The sequence below is a fragment of the Aedes aegypti genome, chromosome 1 (assembly GCF_002204515.2).
Source record: "Aedes aegypti strain LVP_AGWG chromosome 1, AaegL5.0 Primary Assembly, whole genome shotgun sequence".
Taxonomy (NCBI): domain Eukaryota; kingdom Metazoa; phylum Arthropoda; class Insecta; order Diptera; family Culicidae; genus Aedes; species Aedes aegypti.
Genome location: NC_035107.1, coordinates 26,067,734 through 26,094,113, shown reverse-complemented (window position 1 = coordinate 26,094,113; position 26,380 = coordinate 26,067,734). Strand labels below are relative to the sequence as shown.

The window sequence follows — 26,380 nt, the reverse complement described above, 5'->3', positions numbered from 1 at the left end:
ATTTGCCGAAGACCGTTTTCAAATCGGACACCTCAGTAATTAGTTATTGATTTATATCCAGTCACAAATTCTTCAGCAGTGCTCATTTAACTTCTGAACAGGCAACATTGCTGCACCTGGCGCGAAAGATAGCACGCACAAATCATGGCTACTATGTTTTACTGCATATATCCAGTGATGCCTGCAGAACAGTCTAATAATTATAGCCAAAGTTTTACAACTCATTCAAAAATCAATAACTAATTACTGAGGCATCCGATTTGAAAACGGTCTTCGGCAAAGTTGTAGCTGATGAATGTATCTCACAGTATCAACGTAGCTCTAATCCCCAAGAGCACATCGGCAAACGCTATGACCGATTGAATGATTTGCTTGATTTTTCCATAGTAATTCTCATATAAACTTTGAAAAGTTTGTGCAGTCTCAATTTTCATCCAAATGAGCTCAAATTTTGGGAGGACACTCAGAATTTGATCTAGAATCGAATGAGCGGTGTGTTAGCGTTAGCGTAGTTACGGTATACTTCGTAGATTGGATACCAACAATATTCATGTTCGTTTTTAATTATCTCATCCAGACTGCTTTCAGAAACAAGGTTGGGGAGTAAACCTTGATTCAATCTTAAACAAGACAACTAAAAGCATGAATATCGCTATTCCCGGCCACGCCCATCTTTACCGTAACTTGGAATTGGGGGAGGAAATGTTGATGTAGCACTTACTTAGCGAGAGGCCACCGACTCAGCGACACCCTCATAAGTGCTACGGAGGTGGAGGTAGGGAGGGGTAAAAGGTCATAGGATTCGCCTGAAAAGCTAGCGATCGACACAAGGCATTGTTGTTTAAGGTTTTGAAATTTAATCTTCTGAATGCCGGCAATCAAAAGATGGAATATTTTTTATTTATTTTTATGTTTAAAATTGTTTTGCAAAACTTTCAATTACAACCCAATCACCGATAAAATGATTTATGCAAGATCATCCGCTCATTATCAAACAAAGAGCGAAACCGATCCCTCCAGGGTCATCGGATCAAAAAAAAAAAAAAAATGTATAAAAAACGAGGAATAAAAAAAATGTTTTAAACACGACCGAGGTAAAGGTTTTGTATGTTTCTTATTTTCAAAGCAAAAACTATCTTTTTTTTCATCATTGCATAAATTAAAAAAAAAAAAATTCGTTCTAACTACGAGCAAAGAGATATCCTAAACAAAATTGAAAAACAAAAATTAATCTTTTTCGTGCTAATGCTACTACCGTATATTGTCGCGTGGAACGAACGCGCCGATTGAAAAAGGGTGCAAAAAAACACCAAAAAATACTTTATCCAAAAGTGAACAATCGGAACAAACTCACCAAATCTTCCAATCCGATTTCGGGCACTGTCTGCTTCCAGCACGCTTTTTGTGAGACGTGAGACCATTCCAGATACAGAACGGTTTTAAAATCTCCAAGAACACTTTCCAACTTGCACTCCAAAGAAATTACATACTTTGATGTCGAAACTTCACCATAAACTTAAAAGATTTCATCAAAATCACAATAAAACACCGAAATTTTAAAATAACTAGCACCGCACTTTTTTCTTAACACCCGGTGGCAACCGTCTGAGTACCCTCTCGGTACATAAGTGAATCCTAGAATCGAATGAGCGGTGTGGAGCAAAAACAATTTTTTGAACCACTCTAATATTCATATTGCCCCCATTGCCCCTATATGGGATTTAACATTGTGAATCTACGGTGGCGCTATCTATGCTTTCCATAGCGACCGTTTTGGTTATTTTATTGATCCATTCAGGGTGACAGAATTTGTTTATCGTCCCAAGAATGCTTTTCGTAGAAATTCAAAAAAGAGAAATGCTGATGAGCAGCTTGATAATCTGTTAAAATTTATCTCAGCATTCTGTGACAATCTCACACTCCTGCAGGTTTCTGAGTGAGTTACGCTTTGTCAGAATATAAATCATTAAATCTTTGAGAAATCCTTGCTGTGAGAACCTTGCTCAAATTTCTGTCTGACCTCTGCAAAGGGTTGTGTCAGAATCTTATCAAGTATAACATGAAATTTTTCCAGGATTACCGTAAAATGGGGTGAAGTTGATCACTTCGAGCGATTCTGTTCTGTAACCCTATTAGAATGCATGTATAATTATCCATATATTTTTGAAACATGTACTGGTTGGATATCTATCGAATTATAGAAAATGTATTTCGACGAAATGTTTATTTAACAACAAAAATTTATTTTTTAAATCAAAAAGTGGAGTTTTTGATTCCGGGTGAAGTTGATCAATTATTGCGATAAGTTTCCTAAAATAAAGAGATATGCTATCCACTAAATTTGGAGTAACAGAATCTGAATCAATTCTCAAAAATCTTACAACTTAATGATAAATCGGTCAATTTTATATTTGAATGTTGTAAATTTATTAATTTATTATAGAACACACCACATTAAAAGCCTAGAGGTATGCAATTTTCTTTGAAATTAGCAACACGCGCACAAAAAATACATTTTTTACTCAGAAAATGAATGTTTATCCACAGTGCAAACTCAAAACTGGATTCACAGAACATATCTGGAATGTATGAAACAGTTTATTTAAGTGGTGTCTTTATATAGCCTTGTCAATAGTCGATTGTTTGGAGAAGAACCCGTCAACAGTTCACATAAATTTTGCTAATCGAAATCGAATCATAGCTCGTGACAGTTTATACATGTGGGTACGTGAATGATCAACTACACCCCGAATTGCGGTACGTGAGATTACTGCTCAAAAATAGTTAATATTCCTCTCCAACATAAGGTTATGTCTTTTGAAAAATTCTATAAGATTTGAGCTTAGGATTCCACTGAAAATATCTTAAGAGTTATCCGTGATAATTGTGAGATCTTTATCCAGAATTCGAATGAATCTTTCCTAAAATTCTGTTGGAAATTCGGATTGTGTGTGTTGCTGTGAATTCTCCAGTAATAACTCGTTTCCAACATTCGTGAAAATTTTGTTCAAGATTCTTTGAGAATGCTTCCTACTTATTTTTCGAGTTGATCATAGTTTCGCCCTCGAAATTGTGTAAATTTTATGCAGAGGATTATTTGAAATTTTGATGATTCAAAGAGATTGTGTTTTATCAAATCGACCTTTTCTCTTCAAGCTTGGTAAAATTTCAGATTAGTCATCCACAGAAAGTAAAAAAAAAGGAAAGTTAAAGAAGAAAGTATTTTTACTCTGAAATATTGTCTGTAAACATTGACGAAATAAAGTAAATTAGAAATAATCGAATAGTACCTAATGAAATTCATCATTTAGATGAAATATAAATTTGAAATTGAATCAAAAGTTGAAATAATATAAGCTGTGATATATTCCAACTCCATTTAGTAGAAGAGCCAACGGCCCTAATGTAAGAAACATCTTCGAGCTCTTCGTGGGCAGCCCAAAATGAGACGTACGTTGGGCAGCCCTCTTCTAGGGTGTTGTGGAGTTCAGTTAAGGTCTGCCAGACAGTTTCCTGTATTCTTTGATTTAAGAACTTCGTTGAAAGTTAAATAAATTGAGATTACGTCTACACAGATAACGTTATTCGAGGTACTATTGTATGAAGTGATGTAGGAGTTGCGACCTTTCGTCTTCTGTTGAGTTCCGAAAGTTCTTGCGTCTCTCGTTGGACATACTATTGTGTAAAACATAAAGTCAAACCCAGTATCGAAGGCCCTCCTCATTCCTGCGCACACGAAAGGTACCCACAACTTGCGTTCTTTGTTATCGCTTATCGGTTCGCGAACCGAAGATAGCGAATCCGATTGATAACTGGCCGTCGAACTGCCACCGCACTCGGAAGTTCAATGTTACACAGTCGATATCAGTCAAAAGGTGTTCTTCGAAGCTACCGGAGCGATCGGCGCAATCTGAACTCCAATCCAAGAGCGCTGATTATCAGACACCATGGACGTGGCCGGTAGCGTGGGATCTGGTAAGAAGTTCGATCGAGTGGACGCCAAAGGGACCTCGAATCAGTCCGACAGCGAGTCGGAGGATGCCAAACCCGTCAAGAAGACTACCGATGGAATCCCGAAGCGGAAGGGATCCATCTATCTGGACACTCCGAACGGTCCGAACACCAAAGTCTACTCGATGAACGGGGTGAAACGCGGGAAAGTGCTCATCTTCAACCAAGTCACCTTCGAAGATACAAGCTATGACAAACGTTCTGGAACGCACAAAGACGTTGAACGTTTGTTTCATGTTTTGCCCCGGCTGGGGTTCCTGAAGGAAGATATTCATGTGTATGAAGACTACAGCTACGGTGAGATCCAACGAGCCGCCATGAAGTGTGAGTAATCATCCGTTCGAAGCTGTTATTTCGCAATCGACGTGAAAATTTCGAATGATGGTTTATTTTTTAGTGGAGTTGGACGAGGAATTGCACCAAGCGGATTGCCTGATGGTGTTTATACTGACACACGGCGAAGCGAATGACAAGTTGATGGCCCAGAACGATTCGTACAATTTGTACGAATTTCTGGAGCACTTCACCCCAACAGCGTTGAAATCGATGGCCGGGAAGCCGAAGTTGTTCATAGTCCAAGCATGCCGCGGCCGGAAACTGGACCGAGGGGTACAGTTGCGTGCTAAGCTCATCCAAGCAGACTGCGCCAAAGATGTTGTCGATTCACAGTCGGTAGTTTACACCTACCCGGAGTTTGCCGATTTGCTGTTGGTGATGAGTTCCCACCACGGTAACGATCTGTAACGTTTGCAGTGGATTACTCATCGATTAGTGATTTAATTTAAAATTTCAGGCCACTACTCGTTCCGCAACGAGACCGGCAGCTGGTTGATTCAGGAGTTTTGCAATGTGATCGAAGAGTGCGACGAGCTGGCAACAACCTCCATCTATGATCTCCTGACGGAAACTAACAGGGCCGTATCGATGCGGATCAGCAGCGCCGATGGGGATAAGGATAAGAAGAAACAGATTCCCAGCTTCTACTCGACGCTGACCAAGAAACTGTACTTCAGTCCCAGGAAATGATGTGATGCGCTTTCGAGTTCCGCTTGCGCTCTCGGCGCAGTATACGCAAAGACGAAATAAAGACTTTCGGTAGTCCAACATTGTTTGGCACATGAGTTGATAGAGCAAAATCTAGAATGCTGTAGAAAGTGTATTGCGATCTATAAAACTTGGGCACTGATCGTAGTATACCAAGGAAGGTACCAGTTTTTATTTCGTCTTTGGTATAGGTTCGAACTCTATGGGGCTCTGCACTGTTTTGATATTGTATGGCAGTGGTCACCAAACTGCGGCCCGCGGGCCGCATGCGGCCCTTGAGAAGGTTTTGTGCGGCCCGCGAAAGGATTTTGATTATTAATGTGATGCGGCCCGCATGTAATAATTTTTATTCATGCTGATGTTTAATCCTTTGCTCTTGCAACTTTCCTCCTGGAAAGTCTGTCATTGAAATTATGTAAAATGTGTCTGCGTTCATCAATCTTCGTGGCATGGAGTAATGAATGAGAATTTGCTTTGACTCATTCAAAGGTTCAAAGTTTCTGAAAACCCTGATTTTTTAAAATGTTAATAAGAAGGCTAAGGGCCTGAAAAAATATTCAAATCTCTAAAAATCTTTCTGCTGAACATATTTCAGTTTAAAAAATTTAACCAGTATCTTCGTCTTGCAGAGGTGTCCCCAGAACGCTGATATTTTTCCAAAGATTTTTTTTTATTTTGACTTCAAAAAGGTCTCCTATTTCTGTAAAACTTTGAAGATTATGTTATTTGAAATATTTGAATATGGATTGCTTTTTGAATGGTTGAGGAGCCCAAATGCAAAGAGATGTACAATATTGGACAATACATTTGCAAATTTTTCGACCTTCCATAAAAAATGATCAACTTTTGTGGGATAAATCTCAGTTATTTATAGTCCGATATGAATAACATTTACACAGCATTTCGGAAATTGCTTAGGTGTGAACATTTTCAAAATATCAAAAATCAAGAGATTAAAAATAATATTAATCCGATTGAAGTGAATTCACGAAAATAATTTAAACGATTTATCTCAAAATATAAGAGACCTATGCAAGTATCTTCAACATAATTATTAATTTCAATTAAATGTACAACTTTGATTGATACAAATTTGATTGAATATACTATCAATATATTCCAATTTTTTTGGTTTGTGTAAATTTTGAAATTTGTCGAAAAATTTAACTCGTAAAAGTAAAAAATGTAACAAATACATAATAAAATTCAAGTTATGTTAAAATTTAATAAAAATCGATCCTTTAAAAATATTAGACTGTTTTGCATTATTAATCGAAAAAGTTGAAAATACATTGTCCACAATAGTGTAAGTGAAATTTTGATCGAATTTTAGTAAAGTGTACTAATAAAGCTATGTTCCTAGCTTTTACAAAGTATTTCAAGGAGAGATTTTTCGTCATGAATTATTTTATATTAGCTATCATAATTCATCGAAAACTTGGCATTGTTTCTCGATAACTTATACCTTTGCTTTCAAACCCCTACTGCTTCGATCATAAAGTTCCCAGAAATGTATTATCCGTTTGTATAGACATAGGGATTGCAATCCCATTGAAAGCTGCTAAAATTAATCCTCATAAATCTTACGGCCCGCGACTTATTTTGAAAGCGTTGAGATGGCCCGTGTTATCGGTTAGGCTGAGGACCACTGTTGTATGGGATTTTGACGTTTACTGGCCTTGTTGTTCACTAATTTCATGGAAGAGTGAAAGAGAGGGATTGATTTTTGTGCAGAGCCCCACTGTTTAGGACAAACCACTATGAATATTATAACAGATTAGTAGGCTGTGGATAGGTAAGGGTCATCGACATCAGCAAAATGATTGCCAAGAATCCAACAGAAGAGAAAAACATCATTCATATTGAATTTTGGTATATATTTACCCCAACAAGGGAACATACTCTGCATGTTTCCAAAATTTCTATTCCTATTCTTACCCTTCTGAATATCGGTAGTTTCTACCGAAGTTTAAGTAAAATATATACTGAAATTACGAAAAAAAAATCATTAACTTTTGGCTGTGGACACTGGAAGTGGATTCAATAACTAATATTCAGCACAAAAGATTGGCGTTAAGTTGAATAGTGACATTTTATGTATTTAAGTATGCGAATTAAGGTAATTTAAGGAGATTGAGCATTTTATATGCGCGACAAAAGAACGATCTGGTCTCTATATCTACACAACAATCATACATCAGCTCAATACTGCATGCTATTATTCCCCAAATGTTATTCCACAAATATATGATTATTCCCCAGATATATGACATTTGGGGCGCTCCCGAACTTTTAGTTGAACTTTAAATAAATGCATATTAATTCTTCAATTCTTGCGTCGTTTTCTTGCTAAAAAAGAAACCAATTTGCGTCATTTTGATCCCTTAGAGGTTTACGAAAAAAAAATGAACATCTTGCTAGCGCCCAACAACTTTTGTAGCGAAAAATGCATGTAACCTACCATAGAAAACTAATTAGCATTAGAAATTGTACAATGAGCGCCGCCATTAAGCAGTAGCATTGATCACCGTACAATTCGTAGTTGCTACTCCGTTATTGGGTTGAATAATCGAAGTTGCACAAGGAACCAAGAGATGTTGCTTGGGAGTAGCTTTCCATCTTCAATATACACTTTCGAGATCTCTAAATATTATTCCAAGCCAATAACGGCGCCGGCCACGTCCTTGCGCTCATCGGGGACGAGAAGGAATTTCAGTGTGACGTCAATAGAGGTAATAAACTATAGAGGAAGAATGTCGCTGGCGTCGCTGCAGGAACATCTAATCGCTAGGCGGCACTAGTGAGCATGAAACTTTTGTTTGCAGATATCTCAGGAACCTGACCACTTAGAAAGATAGTGTCTTCGGCAAAGTAGTTCAGTGGCTCAAGGGCTATCATTTTTTGAACCAAAAAATAGGATATTTTGCCACCAGGCGGCGCTAGTGAGCATGAAGTTTTTGTTTTACGGATACTGCAGGATCTTGACTTTTTAGACAGGCACCTTCGGCAAAGTTGTTCAGAAGCTCAAGGATTATCATTATTTTACAAAATCTCGAACTTTAAGGGTTAAACAAAGAAAGAATTTGAGCTACTGAACAACTCTGCCGAAGACGCCATCTTTCTAAGTGATCAGGCTCCTGAGATATATGCGAAACAAATAGTTAATGCTCACTAGCGCTGCCTGGTGGCGAAGGACCCTGGCAGCACTGGCTGAGGGAAGGTTGTGCATTTTTAACGTGGTACTCAAATAGTGAAAAAATGTGGAAATATCAAAGTAAAATCGACGAAAAATACATATCCGATCGTAGAAAAGAGCAATGTCGCGAGTGCAAGTTAAATTTCAGTTGGAAAATGGATTAAAAGTTAATAATTTAGAATTTAAAAAAGTGGTATTGATGTGAAAAATAAAATGATTGGCGACAGCATGCGCGGGAGAAGCGATTAGTGTATGAGTGAACGCGGTCTCAGTAGTAGTGGTAGTGAAAGGTATGACGGGTGGATGTGGTGTGGTGAGAGAGGTGAACGTGTGGAGAATTTTTGCTTGCGAGTCTTACCCACACCAACTGATTAAAGTGATCTTTCGGAAGCGGGAAAGAGAAGCGGGTATGAGCAAGATGACGGTACGATTAGAAATCTGGGCATGTACAGTGGTGTTCAATTGGAGTGTTGCAAATTTAATACAGTTGCCAAAAACTCTACCGTTCGATCTTCAGAAGCCCAGCAAGCGGGTACAGTTTTCGCATTGCAGAAGTGTTTTATTTTGGCTTTCGGTTCGTCGGAATGGAAGTTTTTTTTTCGGTTTTCGGGCAGTGCAGTTTGAGAAGCCCAACAAGTGGATTTGATTTTCGTATCGCTTTATCGGAGGAGTGGAAGTTTTGCATAAATGATACTTTATAGCTAACGGTGAAATAGTTCGATGACATCGTTGCGACGACCAGCTTCAAAATACTACAAGGATAAAAAAACCGGTGAGATCTTTTCATGATTACTTGTGTTATTTGATTATATTTCCAATGTTATATGCATTTTGGGTTGGGTGGGACCATCAGGGCACCCGATTGAAGCGAGATGGATAGGAAGAGTGAAACTGTCAACTTCCTATCGCTAACATTTCGTGGAAAAAGGGCGGGCTCTTCTTCCCATCTATTGGGTCTTTCTGACAAGCAAGGGCTTGATTGTACGACTGTTCGTGTGAACTTACTTTTGGAAGGAGATTCTTTTTCCTTGCGGGTTTCGCGTAAGTGTTTCTGCTTACGGGTCCGCCATTCGTTTTTGGCCCTTCAGACAGGAGTATGATTGAATACGAATAGTCATACAATCTTGAACAAATTGTTTTGTTAGAATAGGCCATTGCTACCGGTGGATACCTTGCTACAATAGATGGCAGCCTATATCATCATCATCATAATCACTAGCGCTGCCTGGTGGCGAAATTTTGAATCAATTAGCTCAAACAATGATAGTCCTTGAGTTACCGAACAACTTTGCCGAAGACGCCATCTTTCTAAGTGGTCAGGATCCTGAGATCTGCGAAACAAAAGTTTCATGCTCACTAGCGCCGCCTAGCGGCAAAATCCCGAATTTCATGGCTCAAATAATGATAGCCCTTGAGCTACTGAACAATTTTGCCGAAGACGTCATCTTTCTAAGTGTTCATACTCCTGGGATATTCGCAAAACCAAGGGTGTTGTACAAGGTACAACGCGCGACTACTCGCGTTACAAAAATTCGCGCGACGACCGAAAGGTTAAAAAAATCACACCCTCAGTTTATTCCGAACGAGTGAAATCAAACGGGGACAATCTTACCAACAGTTTCATTTAGAGGGAAAATGTAAAATCATTAGAAATGACGTAGCTAAAATCATTAGTGCACACTCCATTGCTGTTCGGACTTTTGTCCTTGGGATGGAACATAGGTTTTTCTTCCGTATCCAGTTTTTTACGATCGCTAATGGCTGCCACAAATATTCTAGCTTTCTGGTAGGGATTAAATGATTTGACGTTTAGCTGGGGTCCGTTCAATAGAAAACGATCCAAGCCAAACGTCAAATCGACATGTCCCTACTAGAAAGCGAGCCTGTTTGCGGCAGCCATTAGCGCTTTTGAAAACCTGGATATCCTGGCTGTAAAGCCTTTGAAATTGAATAAATAAATTGAAAAAAAAAATACAATGTTGAACGGAAAAGAATAAATTGAATCTAATAAATAATCCGGTGATTTGAAGCAAAATTTTTAGAAAAAAAGGTAGAAGCATTTCTGATGTATTTTAGAAATATATCTGAAGGACTTTTAAAGAGCTTCGCGAAAAGATTTGCATTTTTTTTGGAGAACTATTTGAAGGACTTCACAGAGGAATTTGTAATGGAACTTTCAACGAAATATCTCAGCATAAGATTAGACAGAATCAGTGATTTTTTTTGTTGAGAAATTGCGAGGAAAAGCTTTGAACTTTTGAAGATTAGGGGGGAACCTTTTCCGGAATTAAAAGTAGACTTAGAAAAAATGGTTGTCCTCCATGAAGAATTCACTTTGAGGTTTCCAAAATTTGGTTGCAAATCTGTTGCGATATTAACCAAATAATTTTTGAAATTTCTCAAGAACTTCAAACATAATAAGTTTTGATTTGAAAAATGTAGTATAGAATTTAGGCAATGAGTTTATTAAAGTTACTTTACAAATTGAAGCAAACTCGAAGAATTGCTGGAATAAAAAACTATGGTCGATTGTTGTACAAAATAACAGCATATAACTATTGAAGTGTTTTTTTTTTTGTCAATTTGTCAATAGTCAAGTGAAATGATTCAGAAGATTTTTCTTCATCACGGCATACAAAATTAACAAGGGAGGCTCTATAATAGTGTAAACATCGACTTTGATTTAAACTTGTGATGTGATTCCTATCGTAGCATATACCATCCGGACCACTAGATCATTTTTTCACAAATTTGTTCGAGGTGGATAGGATTGACGTCGTTTAAAAACTGTCAATTTTCGGAATATATCACCTTCTCAATATTGTATATCGTGTTTCTACACGTTGGAATTATATGAATTGGTTTTTTATTTTTATATTTACTATCATCCAAAATTCTGAAAGGGCCTGGGTGATTCTGGAGGAGCCTGGCCCCTTGCCCTTTCCCTGGTCTTACACCAATGTGGACCCGAATTGGAGTTAAAGCACAGACAAACAGACGTCACACTCACAACGTTGTCCATCGATCACCTTTTTAACGGTCGATTCAAATATATTGCACACACTTAATTCAGAATGCCGAATCTCATTTTAACCGAGAACCGCACAGCCGAGTATTCGGCAAACAAATTTTCTGGGATCTCAGCAAATAAAAGCCGAGTATCAGTAAATCGTGCTTCGTTGCTAAGCAATCGGACAATCTGTTAGCTGAGTCTCAGTTAAAATCGGGAAACCGAGATTCGCACAGCCGAGCTCGTGAAAAAAATCTAAGTGTGTAGGTGGTCAATCCACCACCGGCAGCGCTCGTATCGTGTTTGTGTTTGACGTTTACACACTACCGCCATCTGTTTGTCCACCGGCCAAATACACCGATTTTAGCATTGGGCGTACATGCTCTCTCGACTATGATTTTGATGCTATCTGTTTGTCTGTGGTTAAAGGTTAAACACAACTGTTCCCTTTAGGATAAAGTAACAAATCATTCTCTTCTTCTTCTTAGTACAACGTCCCAGTCTAGGGCAGAATCTGCTTATCCTTGGCCTCAGGCCCTTATCTCCCCAGAACCGCCTTACGGTATTCCTTCGGGGAGGGACCAGTGCATGTAGCACAACACGATTGCGCTACTTTTCCCCGAATGTCGGTTCCCCGAATGCCATTTCCCCGAATGATCCGTTTCCCGAAAAGTGGTGCAGTTTAAATAGATGCTCTAATACTCTTCAGTAACGGAATGGTGAACTAGAAAGAACGATAAGCAATCAGTCAGCAGCAATGGTCATTCTCGGCTATATACAAATTGCCAACAATTCTGACGACGGTAAAATTCGAAAGAACCGCCAATCAAATAAGGAAGGGTGCATATTACATGACAGGGTATGTTCACTTCCCTAAAATGTAATAAGTTATGACAATATTGTGTGTAAACTTTTCGGGGAAGTGGGCTATTCGGGGAACTGGCATTCGGGGAACTGGCGTTCAAGGGAAAGTAGCACAACCGCACAACACATGTAGCAAAAGTAGCCTAGGCAAACTGCTTCTCCTAGCCGACTTAAACAATGTTACAAGCAGGGTTGGGAAAAAATCTGAAATTCATTCTACAGTAGCCAAACAAAGCCAATCGCAGTCAGCGAAGCCAGTGAAACTCACGCCTATCGCTGCTGTAGGCAAAAAGCCTTGAAAATCGCAAATCAGCCGTTGCTAAGGGCAACCCAAAATGACTGTAGAAAAATGCTCTATTTCCCGCTGCATTTCCCGCATTTAGAGTCTTCAATGACACTAATGATTTGCGAAATTCATGCTCCCAACATAGGCTACTTGATGAGATTCACGTTTTTGAACTACTGTACTGGGAAAGCCACGTGATTTTCGTGAAATTCAAGCCTACTACTATTACCATTCCCAGCACTGGTTACAAGGGCATATCCTCTGCACCCAACTCTTGGTCGGCGCATTATACAATATGCCCTAGGATTTCAAGAACATTTCCATTACGGGAGAATCCTGTACCAAGTCTTGGATCGACTGGGAATTGAACTCATACACTATCAGCATGTCTTTGCGCTGTTGTCACAAACACTAACCACTAAGCCTCCTGTCCAGGAATGCTGTAACCGACAATACAATGAAATGCAACCGGTTGTCCATTCTTGTGCGACGAATTATAAAACTTATCCAGCTTTTTACGCTCGCCATGCTATAAAAAAATTGACAGAAGCTTACAACCGCCACTGAACTGAAACTCGAAAATAAATCCTTAGTAACCCATCACTCATTGAAATAATTTTTATTGCTTCTCTGTCACTCAAACTAAAATTTAATTTCGATTTTCATAAATACTGCTGTAATAATCATTCCCTTCCTTGTTTTAGGTTTTATTTCAAGCAAGTCCGCAATACCTGCAGCTTGGCCATATCATTGAAACAATATAGTGCTGTACAACACTTCCGTAAATCGAATGAAAATCATTCAAAGAAGTGATGGAATGGAACATGGAATGAAATTTACCTTGAAAATGGGGATCTCTGCTACTGTGCAATTTACACAATATTTTGTGAGAACATCTCCCAGGATTTTGTGATAATATTACCCAGAGTTAAAATCGTGCTAACTATTACGCCAGACTCTTGTTCTAAAAACACTTTTGTCATGAAATCTGTGAGGATGATGTCCAGGATTTTCATATTACAGTGACCCCACGCAGTTGAATCACCCACAATTTATGAATCAGCTGATTTCAAAAGACAAAATTATTATCAAACTTGTCACAAAACATCACAGAATTATTTTTACACATAGTTTCTTATTAGTAAAAATTCACCTGCGTGGGGTGACTGTATCCTCTTCAGTATTCTGTAAGAAATCTACAAAACATTGCGTGAGAATCTTACCTCATATTATTGCAATTGTAGAGATAACTTTCCGTTCTACGGTTGAACAGAAAGCTACCGCAGCTGTCACATTACTGATTTTCACAATGCATCATCGACCGGCAGCGATGATACCTTGGAAACCACGCAAATGACTATGGACCAATGCACGGATTCACTCGTTGACGTTTTAGCAGTGCCGTGTTATCTATGTTACTATAGCAACGAGTGAATATGGCACCGCTCAAACGTCAAATTCATGAACTCGTGCATTGGTCCATTGTTTTTACAACTTTAGATTCTACTAGCACACTTTGATTAGATGGTTTCGTTCAATGATTCAATGATTTTCAAGCCTGCGGTAGAACTTGGCGGCTACCGTAGAACGGAAAATTTTCAATGGAACCGTAATATAAGGATTTCGCCAAATACCTTGTTAAAATATAGTTCCGAACTTTGTAAAAATACTGTTAAGGATCTTTTTCAAAATTAAGTAACAATTAGGAAGCTTTACTGGTTAACTGAGAATCGTTTGCTGTAATAAACGTGCTAGGCGTTTCCTCAGAACCTTATTCAAATTTCCAAACTATAATCCTGTCATGATGCCTAATGATGTGTTTTAGGTTTTTATCACAATCCCACCCAGAAATATGTGAAAACCATGCCTTGAACTTTGTAAGAATTACGGCCCGACGACATGCTGCGTAAATTGTTTCCAGGATTATGTAAATCTGACAAACTTATAAAACGATTCTGTGAGACTTCATCGTATGATTTAGTTAGGATATATTTGATCTATTTGACTGTTTTTGGCAAATTTGTAAGCCTTGGTCTTGCGCAATTGAAAATGCTAAACCGGGTCTTTTAAATATTTCTCCTTCTGGTTGTTGTGAGGCATGGTCGACTAACTTGTTTAAGCCTAAAATAAAATAAATAGTTTTTCATTATTAAATGTAACCATTATGACTATTTCCGCAAATCAAAACAAAATTTTCATTTGATTGACAAAAAGAAAACAATAAAAAAAAAAATGACTGTTCGTCAAGGCATGCTGAGGACATACCGTTTTGACTCATATTCCGAACGCTTAAGGCCAACAGTAACTTCAAATACATCTGATTGGCATAAATTGGCTAATATTTGTGTAAATTTTAAATTCTTCGCAAAGTCTAACTGTTAGCTATTGGGTGTACCGATAATAATGTTGATTTAATTAGTTTTAGTATTGCTTTCACGTTAAAGTATGAAACAACATTTTGATTCAAATGCCGAACACTGTGTTCATTCTGTCTCATCTTCCGAACATCGTGATTCAAATTCCGAACAGCACGAATAAATAGTATTCAAATGAATAATTTAGCACACAAATTTATCTGAGCTTGCTCTACTGGTCTCAAACTAGAGAATTATCACTACTCCCGCGGTATAAATTATATTGGAGACGTTCAAATTGAATTGCAATTGACTACCATTTCCCTGTCATTTGGTGACATATTTCAGCGAAACATTTCAACCAAATCGCCATACAAAAACTGAGTGTTCGGAATATGAGTCTGTTCGGAATTTGAGACAAAACGGTAATTCGAAGTTTCTGTTCAGTGGTGATAGTCAGCTTCCGTCAAATATTTTATAGCATATTGTTTTTATGGCAAGCGTAAAAAGCTGGATACGAGCTCCAAAACTGAAAACTGCCAAATAAATGGGTGCCTAATAGCATCTTCATCATCATCCATCTGCTCCATTGTCATTTAACTGCGTCGAGGACGTTATTCCATTGCCGTTGGTGTAGGTCGTTGAAGCGTCATCGGAGATGCGCGATTGTGTAAGCATGTACGAGATTCAATTGCCGCCTCCACGGTTAGTAAAGCAGCGCTAACAAAGTGATGCTTCCGCTGCGGCTAAATCCGGGTAACGACATTTTCATTAGAGGCGGAATGGCCTACTAAGATGCTTGCTCGGCACTCCGAAATTCCGAATAGTATCCATACCATAATGTTCCGAACATTGATCAATCAAACGGTAGAGAATAATCGATTATCGTAATATCTTTTAAATTAGTCCAAATTATAGGGCCCGCTGCGTGAAAGGGCCACTTAGGAGAGGGCGTGTCGTAGTCCTCAGCGAATGGATTTCGGGGTTCAATCAATTTGCAGGTTCGTCAATTTCTATATCACAGCAAGCAAACGTCACGTTGTAAGATGTCTATACGTGAAAGGTCTGGTGGTGGTGTCAAGCAGATTCACGACTTTTCCGCAGGCTTTGAGGAATTTCCATGGGGGCGGGTTGCCACGCTCACGACGGCGGAACTCAAAATATACGCTACGCAACGATCGCAGAAAGAATATGTCAGTCAACTCGGAACGTTTGGAGACTTCATGACTTTAAATTGGCCCTTTTGGCGACCGTTCCTTTGCCGAAAAAGATTCCCAATCTGTATTGGAAGGCTGTGCCGAAAAGCGCCCATCCAGCACATCTAGTAGGCGGGCTTTCCCACATCAAAACAAGATTTATACAATTTAGCGATAACGAACACATTTCAAACGGAGGGGGTCGAGAACCTGTCACAATGCAGATTGCGTTACCGAGTGCGGCTTGTCTACTACTGTATTATGACGCGTGCGCTCGCGAGAAAGTTTGATCGATCCACAAATAGGGTAGAAGCATCGGTTTTGGACATCCGGATGGAATGACTAATGATATCATGAATCTTGTGTGTTTTTATCTCATGATAATACACCATGACTTGGAATCATGATAGAGTGAACTCTCCATAACTTGGTATTGAAGGGACTATTTTCACATACCTTCAACATCTTCTCTAAGGTTGGCCAAAACTGGTGCCTCTACCCTACGACGACGACTGGCGGCAATTCGCGTGTCTGCGCGCTTGATTGATGACATCATCATCATATGGCTTCTTCGCGTACCGAAACAAATTCAGTAAGCCGCCGTTAGTGGCGAATTAGGGCGACCTTGACTTGGCGTGATGGATGGATGGCTCGTCACGTGACGGGTGTGAAGGTGGGAAGTGGGGAAACTTGGGGAGCTTTGTTATTGAAATTGTAGTCCGCGATGCAAAGTTCAGCAAAATTACTGTTGAATATTCCAGTTTTATGATGGGAAAGAATAGGTTCGGAATAATATTAACAAAGTTATTCCACAACATCTCATTATTCACAAATGTTTAAAATATATTGGATATTTGTGGATGACTGAATCGTCCTGGTATCCTGGTCCTAATGATCAACTGTGACTACTATGGTCTATACTCAGGGCCGCATTTACAAATGTGGGGGCCTAGAAAAAAAAACATTTTGATACTTTAGAACTAACTAGATATGTTTAATATTATTTATAAGGTTTTTATTATCAGAATTCAAACTATTTTAAATCTTTTAAAAAATGTTTAAAATAGCATAAGCATAGATGATCGTACAATTCGTAGTTGCTACTCCGTGATTGACCAGAACAATCGAAGTTGCACAGGGAATTAATGAATGGGGCTTGGGATTAGCTTACCATTCTTCAATGTGCACAAATCGAGAGCTCAAATTTAAAAGTCAATAACGGCGCCGGCCACGTCCTTACGGTCATCGGGGAAGGGAAGGAATGTTAGTGAGACTACCGTTGTTACTAGAGACCGAGATCACCTCTGCATCTCCACGGTTGTCATGGAAAGGATATTGAGTTGGAGGGATAGGGTAGAGATCTGGGAGACACCAATGTTTGGTGATGCGATCCATGATATAATCACGCCTAACTGGATTTGCGAAATAATTCGATAAACGTATTGTACGCCGAACAAGTGCTCATCACTCGCCCCATCACGAGCAAACGACGCGATCAATAGATCAAACACTACTAACGATCCTCGGCGCTTTTTCATTTCTCTGAGCGAACGACGCGCGACAAATTTGATCCTACCCTCATCGCCCGCCCCCGCAGGAGCAAGCTTCAAGGTCGAAAGATCAAACACTACTCCTTTTAAAAAATGTTTAAAATACCTCATAAACGTAAACCAATTTTAGATTTATGTCAATGTTATTAATGTTTTCTTAAATATTATATATACACACTTGGAAAAAATCTACCGACTTAGGTAATTCATTTTTCGACATCTCAATAGCTGAACGGTCGGTAATAGTTCGGTAAACAAATAAATTATCGATCAACCAGTAATTTCGATCAGAAGAACCAACTGTCAAAATTGCTGATCCATCGGTAAATTTAACCGAAGCAAACAAGCCTGCAATGTAATTCGATTTACCGTAAATCTGTAATTTTTAAACCAATATTAATCCTTGGAATTACCGAAAAACTATATTTTTTTCTAGCCACCGTTAGTTTTGTGATCTTTAAGGCATATATTGGATAAAAAAAAAATAGTACTCTTTAGATAGTCGAATGTATATTTGGCATTTTAAGATACGTTTTAATGATTTCAATTTGCACTTTGCCATGGCACTGATTGTACTCGTTCAATGCAATCAAATCAAAAATTTTGCACCAGGGGATTTTTTTTATTACCGTACGGGTTTGGGCCGAAGGGTCTCAGATTTTCATGAAACATTTTTCACAGGCAGGGCTCATGGATATATGAATGAAAAAAAATTGAGAAAAATTCAGGGTCGCCTATTTTTCCGGAAAACTCAGGTGGAAATTTTTTGTTTTCCCTTGACACTACTTACTTTGAAAAATCATAACTCAAGAACGAAGCATCGTAGAAACAAAGTTTTTATATGAAAATTTAAGCAAATTTTCTCAAAAATCAAAAAAAAAAAATGAACTGGAAAAAGTTTCCCACAAAATTTTCCACCGTTGGGAAAATTTGTAAAGAAAAGCCGGAAAAACTATGCCCGAACTCGTGGAAAATTTAAAAAAAAATATTTTCGAGAAGGTATTTTTATAAGCTTTAATCACTGAAATTTTTGGAATGCACTTTTTTTTCGTTTTTGAGTTATGGCCTATTTTGTGAAAAATGTCCAGATGTGCCATATAAGACTTTTCTTTGAAAAATCATAACTCAAGAACGAAACATTGTAGAAACAAAGTTTTTATATGAAAATTGAAGCAAATTTTCTCAGAAATCCAAAAAAATATATGAACTGGAAAAAGTTTTCCTCAAAATTTTCCACCGTTGGGGAAATTCATAAAGAAAAGCTGGAAAATCTATGCCCGAACTCGCGGAAATTTTTGAATAAAATATTTTTAAGAAAGAAACTTTATAAACTTCAATTCTGGTAACTTTTAGGATGTACTTTTCTTTAGTTCCTGATCTATGGTCAATTTTGTAAAAAATGCAAAGATTTGCCATACATGCCTTTTCGTTTAAAAATCATGACTCAAGACTCATCATGACTTGTCGAACCGGATTAAAATAATCTCAAAAATATGAAATTTTTGAAATGGAATCAGTTTCCCAGGACATTTTTCACTGTTTATGAAAACAAATAATGAAAACCCGATTAGCTATTCCAGCTTTCAAACAAAGTATATTTGAAAAGAGCGATCAATAAGATCCAATCATACAATATTTTTCAATACGCTCATTTTTCGTTCCTAGAACATGATCAAATATTGCTAGGATGAGCTGTTTAAACCATATATTTACAAATTTATAAGTTCATAAACAAAATTTCTTAAGAACGAAACTACATAGAAACAAAGTTTTCTCCAATCAGAATGTAGGCAATTTTTCCTGTTAGGTAACTAAAAAATTGACAGTTAAATAAATGGGTAGACAATATGACAAATAGGTATTTACCAATTCAAGTTTAAATCGTTGAAATGGCTTGAGAATCATAAGTTTTCCAAAAACTAACAAAGAGCAGTGAGAAAGTGCAAGTGTTGTCTATCAGCTGTATATTCCTCGTTATCAATTTTTGGAAAGTGAAAAAAGTTTTCCCGAAGCTGTTGAAATGGACAAAGTTCAATATTACGAATACAATTCTTTATGCTGTAACCCCTTCGGACTGGACGGCCACAAATCAGTAAGGACAAATCTACGATCGATCAGCCAAGGCCTCATCAGTAGGCTTCATTCGAATGGAGTTCGGTGGATTACGGAAAAGATGAAAATTTGCGTGAAGTGCTCCATTACCGGTTCGACAAGTCATGATGAGTCTTGAGTCATGATTTTTAAACGAAAAGGCATGTATGGCAAATCTTTGTATTTTTTACAAAATTGACCATAATTCAGGAACAAAAAAAAGTACAACCTAAAAGTTACTAGAACTGAAGTTTATAAAGTTTCCTTCTCGAAAATATTTTTTTGAAAATTTTCCACGAGTTTGGGCATAGTTTTTCCGGATTTTCTTTACGAATTTTCCCAACGGTGGAAAATTTTGTGGAAAACTTTTTCCAGTTCATATATTTTTTTGGATTTTTGAGAAAATTTGCTTAAATTTTCACATAAAAACTTTGTTTCTACGATGCTTCGTTCTTGAGTTATAATTTTTCAAAGTAAGTAGTGTCAAGGGAAAACAAAAAATTTCCACCTGAGTTTTCCGGAAAAATAGGCGACCCTGAACTTTTCTCAATTTATTTTTATTTATATATCCATGAGCCCTGCCTATGGAAAAAGTTTCATGAAAATCTGAGACCCTTCGGCCCAATTTGTACGTGTGTAATAAAAAAATATCCCCACCAGTCGTTGTCAATGTGTTAGTGTTTGTTATAGCTCCACCGACATACAAAACGAAATTTTTGTCTGAGGGGTTTGGCGACACATTGAAAACGTGGAAGCACTGAACGAATATGCCAAATGCACTTTTTAAGTCGCCTCCGACAGGAATATCTACCGGATTCTAGCATACCACACATAAGGTACCGTGGGGTAAGTGGATACAGAAAAATCAATGGTCAACTTCATTGTTAAATACAGCTAACGTGAATAATGTAATTCAAACTTTTTTCTGTGGATAACAAATGAGGGACTAATATACTTCAAATCGTCATTTATTTCAATTTTTCTGATTGTTATGTATTGAGTATGAGGGACTTAAACATTTGCGCTAAATGATCCACTTGCCCAACTGTAGAGGTCAGGAATTACAACTGCTCTGTTTAAGGTGGTTTTACAGAATGATCAATTATTAACTTTACTGACTGTCATTGCCTACTCTAAGTCATTGTCTGTGCCTACCTTGATCAAATACATTAATATCATTCACTACACCCACCTTGGTGGGTTAAGTGGATCACCAATAAAAAAAAATCTGTTCTCAAAACAAATGTGGTGTAATTATGTATAGTAAGAATATTGCTCTCGTTCTTGTTATTAGTGCTAGTAATGTTACATTTTAATACTTTTAAATTAAAAAGTATCTCTATTTATACTAAATATAATTAAATATATGTATACATTAGTTCCCACTAATTCGAACATAGAAAGAAACATTGTTACTAGAATAATTTGGAGAAAATTCATTCATTTATACACAAAAGTTATACAAAAGTAATGTAGGATTATTCCAAACGATATTTTCGAAATACACATTCGTAGTTTAAAAATATAAGTTACATTTACTTTTGAATGACAAACTGAAATCCTTTTATTCTATTTATGAATATATTTGTATCATCTGTCTAGAACAATTTATATGGTCAAATAAGGTACGACTAAGTGCATTCAATTGGAAAATTAGTATATTTTGCTCATTGCAAACAGCTTAGATAAACTACGAAAAGTTTCGTGTGAATTTTGAAATTATTATTTTTTATATGTTTTTATATCTGAAAGGTTAAAAAAGCTTTAGGTGGATTAATTCAAATTTTTTATGGTCAATTTGGCTGGGAATGAATAGAGTTACAAGAAAACAGCATTTGCGGATATTTAAATTTATTAAAAATCTCGTAATCAGTCTGCCAATAAATAGTAATAATACTTGATCCACTTACCCCATCCCATTAAAAAGTAGGGGTAAGTGTACCATGCACAATATGTCTATATTTATTTATAAAAATCACATGTTTTACATTGTGGTTCATTCAATTAGAACTGAAATGCTCACCATGTGTCGAATAAACTAATAGTATTCGATTTTAGACAGAGATACAATGGATGTTTGAATGAAGAAAAACAATTTTCAAATTAATTAATTTTTGCAGCTAAAAAGTTTGCTTGTGTTAGTGTACGAGTAGTGCCAGCTTTGCAATAGTATCAGTGTGGGTGTAAAAATATAAACTAAAACGAAGTGATGGTGCGAAAACATTTAACATATTCATGTAATTATGCTTAATATTGGCGAATGATCCACTTACTTCACTGATACACTTGCCCCACTGTACCTTACATCGGGTCACATCCGGAAAATATACACGAACACACTATGGGCGATAAGGTGACCAATAATTAAAAAAAATGACTTGTTCTGATTCATTTTCCTTGTACGAACACTTTTATTAGGATATTTCTGGAATATCAGGGCAAGATCTTTAATAGTTTTATTGGTACAGTACCCCTCTAGATACCTTGGTTATACCTGTACCCATCTCACGAAGCCATCCAAGGGATTATTCAGAGCAGCATCTTCATTCCTGGACAGGGATTGAATCCTGAGAAAATTGAGAGAGTCTCTCACGTATCGCTTTCTGTAACTATCATAACATACTGCACATTATGAGAGACTGTTTATCGTATACTGCTACAACTTTGATCAGATTGGGGGGATAGTAGTGCATGATAAAATCCCTCTAAACATGCTCCAAGCTTGGGGGACACTATTGCTATTGGAGGTTCGTGGATTGTTTATCGTGCCAGCAAAGAAAAACCCCTATCCCCAACGGTAAACAAGCGAGAAAAATAGATTTTATCATCGCTCTCTCTTTGGGGCTCTCGCTCGCTGCTTCCATTTATCAGACTTGTTACACCTTGCGATACAATGACGATCGTGGACCGCAACAGATGGGATGTTTTTCTTTGCTTGCTTTGATCGTGCTTCATACTCAAATGAGAGCGAATTCTGCAATGCCTGTTCCTGGACCGTTTGAAACCACGCGAAGGATTTTTGAAACTAACAATGGCGATTTCCCCAGGACAGGATTCATAGCCTCGGATTTGACAGTTCGTGCTGCTACCAAGTTCGGTGATGCAGGGCTTTGTTTACCGAATAGACAGCTTTATATTTTACCGACATTGGTGGTTCGAATTATTTACCGATCTGTCAGTGAAAATATTTAGAGTAAGATGGGGCAAAAGTTCGACCATAGTGGTATCATCAAAGTTTCCAGACAAACAATAGCAGTTGGAACAAAATAAATACCATACAGTGAACCATCAACATATTGGCTATAATTTTGCCGAACAAACTTGTGTCAAACTATTTACCCACTTTTGGTTATAACAGTTTCAAAATTGATTGTTTTAAACGAACTTAGTGTGGGGCAAAATATTGATACTTTCATGACAGGTATACTTTTTACCAGCCGTAAACTTATGTTTGTCGAAAAATACACACTAAATTATCATCAAAAAATTGCACAAAACAGGGTTATTTGTAATAACTCAAAAATAGCAGTTTTTCGCAAAACTAAGTGAAAATGTAAAATTTTGGTGACATTTTTCGCACGATCAGGTAAATTTCGCTAAAGTTGAAGTGAATCTTAGACAATTTGAAAATTTTTCCGTGAGTTTATAAATGGGTCGAACTTTTGCCCCACTATGAACCAAAAATTGTTTCGAAGCATTTATGCAAAAACTAATACACAACAAAGCATCCTTATGATAGGCCTAGAAACGCCCTTACATACAATATAAAAAAACGAACCACCATAACATTTTTAAGTTTTGTTTTGAATTGAGTAAGAATTTTTTTTTAAATTATTAATTTTTTAATTATTTAATTAATTAATTTAATTATTTTTTTGGGGCCCAGATAGCCGTAGCGCTAAACACGCAGCTATTCAGCAAGACCAAGCTTAGGGTCGTGGGTTCGAATCCCACCGGTCGAGGATCTTTTCGGGTTGGAAATTTTCTCGACTTCCCAGGGCATAGAGTATCTTCGTACCTGCCACACGATATACACATGCAAATTGGCATTGGCATAGTAAGCTCTCAGTTAATAACTGTGGAAGTGCTCATAAGAACACTAAGCTGAGAAGCCGGCTCTGTCCCAGTAGGGACGTAACGCCAGAAAGAAGAAGAAGATGAGTAAGAAATTTCGAAAAGATACTCTTGCCTCACTCGAACTTTTACCCCACTTTACTCTACCGTTTTCGTTAAATCTTGATAGAACCACTGACTGTCAGCAATTTATCTTTACAGTTTTCGTTGAATATGCTGTTATTTACCGATACATCTGTATATTATTTCTTCATCAATTCAATTCATTTGAAAAAGTTACCGAACTCAGAAGGTCTGTTTTAGTGTGTATCTTTGTGGATCTTATATGATTGCAGTTAAAATTTATTGTTTTTGGGGCTTATTCGTCTACAACAATATTCATTTAATGATTCCTTTCTGATTGGTACTTTAATTCAAATTATGCTTATACTTTTAATGTTCAAATCGTTGAATATACAAATTTGTTGGTGTATGGTTGGTAGCAAGCCTTATTCTAGAAACTTCGCATCTATTTTAATGCGTCTCTAAAAAGTATGTATTTTCAATGGAATGTCTCTATTTCAATCAAAATAGTCTCTTTTTTCCTTACGCTGATTGCAGTGAATCCTGATTCAGAATCCTACAGCCACCGGAGACAAATTCAAAAACTTTAACGCGACCATTCAGCAAGTTCTTCGAGAACTTCATCGCACATGTCTCGAAAAAGAAATCTTCTACTGATTTGTCCAGAGATTTAATCTGGAATATTTTCGGGGACTCATACAAGGATCTCCATGGAAATTCTTCTTGTTATGCCCTCCACCAATTCTCACAGAAGTTCTTCCAGTGATTTTTCAAAGGATACTTAAAGGATTTTCTCCAGAATAATCCTCAAGGATTACCTCGATTTTTTTTCCAAAGACTAAACTAGGTGTTTCTCCAGGTACTTTTTCAGTAGTCCTTCAACCGAATTCTCCAGTTGTTACAAACATTTTTTTTGAAGATGTTCTTGACGTAAATCTAGGAAGATTTACTAAGAAAATCGATAGAAGAATCACCGGATAAAATCATGGAGGACTTAGGATTTCTTTGAAAAATATCTGAAAAAATCCGTGGAGAATTTTCTGATGGAATCTTTTAGGTAATTTCTATGGTTATCATTGGAAAAATCCAGGTTATGTTCTTGAGATATTTGATACAAAAAAAGTAATTTACGGGAAATAATCACTTGATGAACTCCTGAAGAAATCTATGAATCTTTGGAAAATTTCTAGAGAAAATCATCAATAATATGAGCAGTATCACAGTCGTAATGTCACGAGAAATTTAAAATAAAATGACTTGTTTGACTTGATTATATGATAAAGAAATAAACATTAATCTTCTGGTTCCTATCGGGTTGCGTTTTGTTTTTCTGTTTCCTGCTGGGTCCACTTTTCAAACAAGACGTCTTCAAAGTTCCTATGTTCAAGGTACTTGAACACTACCAGTCCTGCAGTGTGATCGGCAGAGTCATTTTCAAAACTAAAATTGAAATAATTAGGCCCTATTACTTGATCTGTTGATTATAGGTTTGTTGATATACAGTACTGGACAGAATAAATTACGCATTGGCCGTTTTTCCATACAAAATGATCAAGTTTGGAGTCTTATATCTCGGTTTCTAGTTGTCCGATTGACCTAAAATTTTCACCGCAGCTTGAAAGTAACTTCAAATTTTCTAGGCTAGAAATTCATAGTTTTCCATTAACGAACTTTTAAGTTATCGCAAATCTCAAATTTTGATAAAAATGACAAAATTTTAAAGTGAAAATAATTTTTAAATTAAAATATTTAGAGCAATATGTCATTCTGCAAAAATGTACAATTTGATAATACACACAAATTTGCAGAACATCATTTTTCGGTAAAACTGATTGTTTTCAAAATATTTTCAAAATTAAATTTTGCATTTTTTTGCAAATCGAGAGGTTTTCAATAATTTAAAAGATTGTGTTTCAAATGCAGTGATATTTTAATTGAGTAAAATCTATGTTATATCTAGGCTGTGTTGAAAATTTCAGATCAATCGGAACACTAAAAGCTGAGATTCAGATCTCCAAACTTGACCATTTTGTATGGGAAAACGGCCAATGCGTACTTTATTCTGTCCAGTACTGTATAATCCTAATCTAACCTAGTCTTAAACTTCGTTGAGAAAGCTTTCGTTCCAGTTGGAATAGTTAAAGTGGTTAGAGTCCGCGGTTACAAAGCAAAGCCATGCTGAAGGTGTCTGGGTTCGATTCACGGTCGGATCTTTTCGTAATGGAAATTTCCTAGATTTTCTTGGGCATAGAGTATCATCGTACCTGCGACACGATATACGAATGCGAAAATAGAAAGCTCTCACCTAATAACTGTGGAAGTGCTCGTAGAACGCTACGCTGAGTAGTCGGCTTTGTCCCAGTGTGGACGTTAATGCCAAGAAGAAGAAAATGGCACTCTACTTGCTTCTCCAAATCGTTTTCAAATCTCTTTTAATCTTCTGGTGTTTCATGAAGTCAACAAAATCCCAGTCTAAATGTTCTAATATTTAATTTGTATTCCTATATTTAATTTTTATTTGCATAAATTTCGCCCATCAAATCATATGATGCGATTTCAAAAAGTATGTACCTAATGCCTCTACATTGATTTTATTATTCGATAAAAAAAACTAACAATATATTTGACGAGATTTGTGGGG

General features: G+C 37.1%; 2 protein-coding genes across 3 annotated transcripts in view; one reads left to right on the top strand and one right to left on the bottom strand.

The window, feature by feature from the left end:
* The window catches only part of LOC5564914 (transcription factor SPT20 homolog), a 167,288-nt gene that overhangs the window by 27,376 nt on the left and 113,532 nt on the right, over positions 1–26,380 (bottom strand). The window lies entirely within an intron of this gene.
* On the top strand, positions 3,842–13,978 carry LOC5564917 (caspase-7). Of its 2 annotated transcripts, XR_002499221.1 has the most exons (5): positions 3,842–4,335; positions 4,409–4,741; positions 4,805–5,106; positions 11,522–11,524; positions 13,969–13,978. XR_002499221.1 is itself a non-coding variant. In XM_021839203.1 (3 exons), the coding sequence occupies exons 1-3, from the start codon at positions 3,948–3,950 to the stop codon at positions 5,035–5,037; spliced, it is 954 nt and encodes a 317-aa protein (XP_021694895.1). In that variant the 5' UTR covers positions 3,842–3,947; the 3' UTR covers positions 5,038–7,385. The 2 variants fall into 2 exon arrangements, 1 of the variants encoding a protein (XP_021694895.1); XM_021839203.1 differs by lacking the exons at positions 11,522–11,524; positions 13,969–13,978 and having other exon boundaries at positions 4,805–7,385.

What these genes read in the sequence shown, in the direction of transcription:
- LOC5564917 (XM_021839203.1), top strand. Translation starts at nt 3,948, where the DNA reads ATGGACGTGGCCGGTAGCGTGGGATCTGGTAAGAAGTTCGATCGAGTG. An exon ending in CCAACGAGCCGCCATGAAGT is followed by an intron (nt 4,336 to 4,408) that starts GTGAGTAATCAT and finishes TTTATTTTTTAG; the next exon opens with TGGAGTTGGACGAGGAATTG. An exon ending in GGTGATGAGTTCCCACCACG is followed by an intron (nt 4,742 to 4,804) that starts GTAACGATCTGT and finishes TTAAAATTTCAG; the next exon opens with GCCACTACTCGTTCCGCAAC.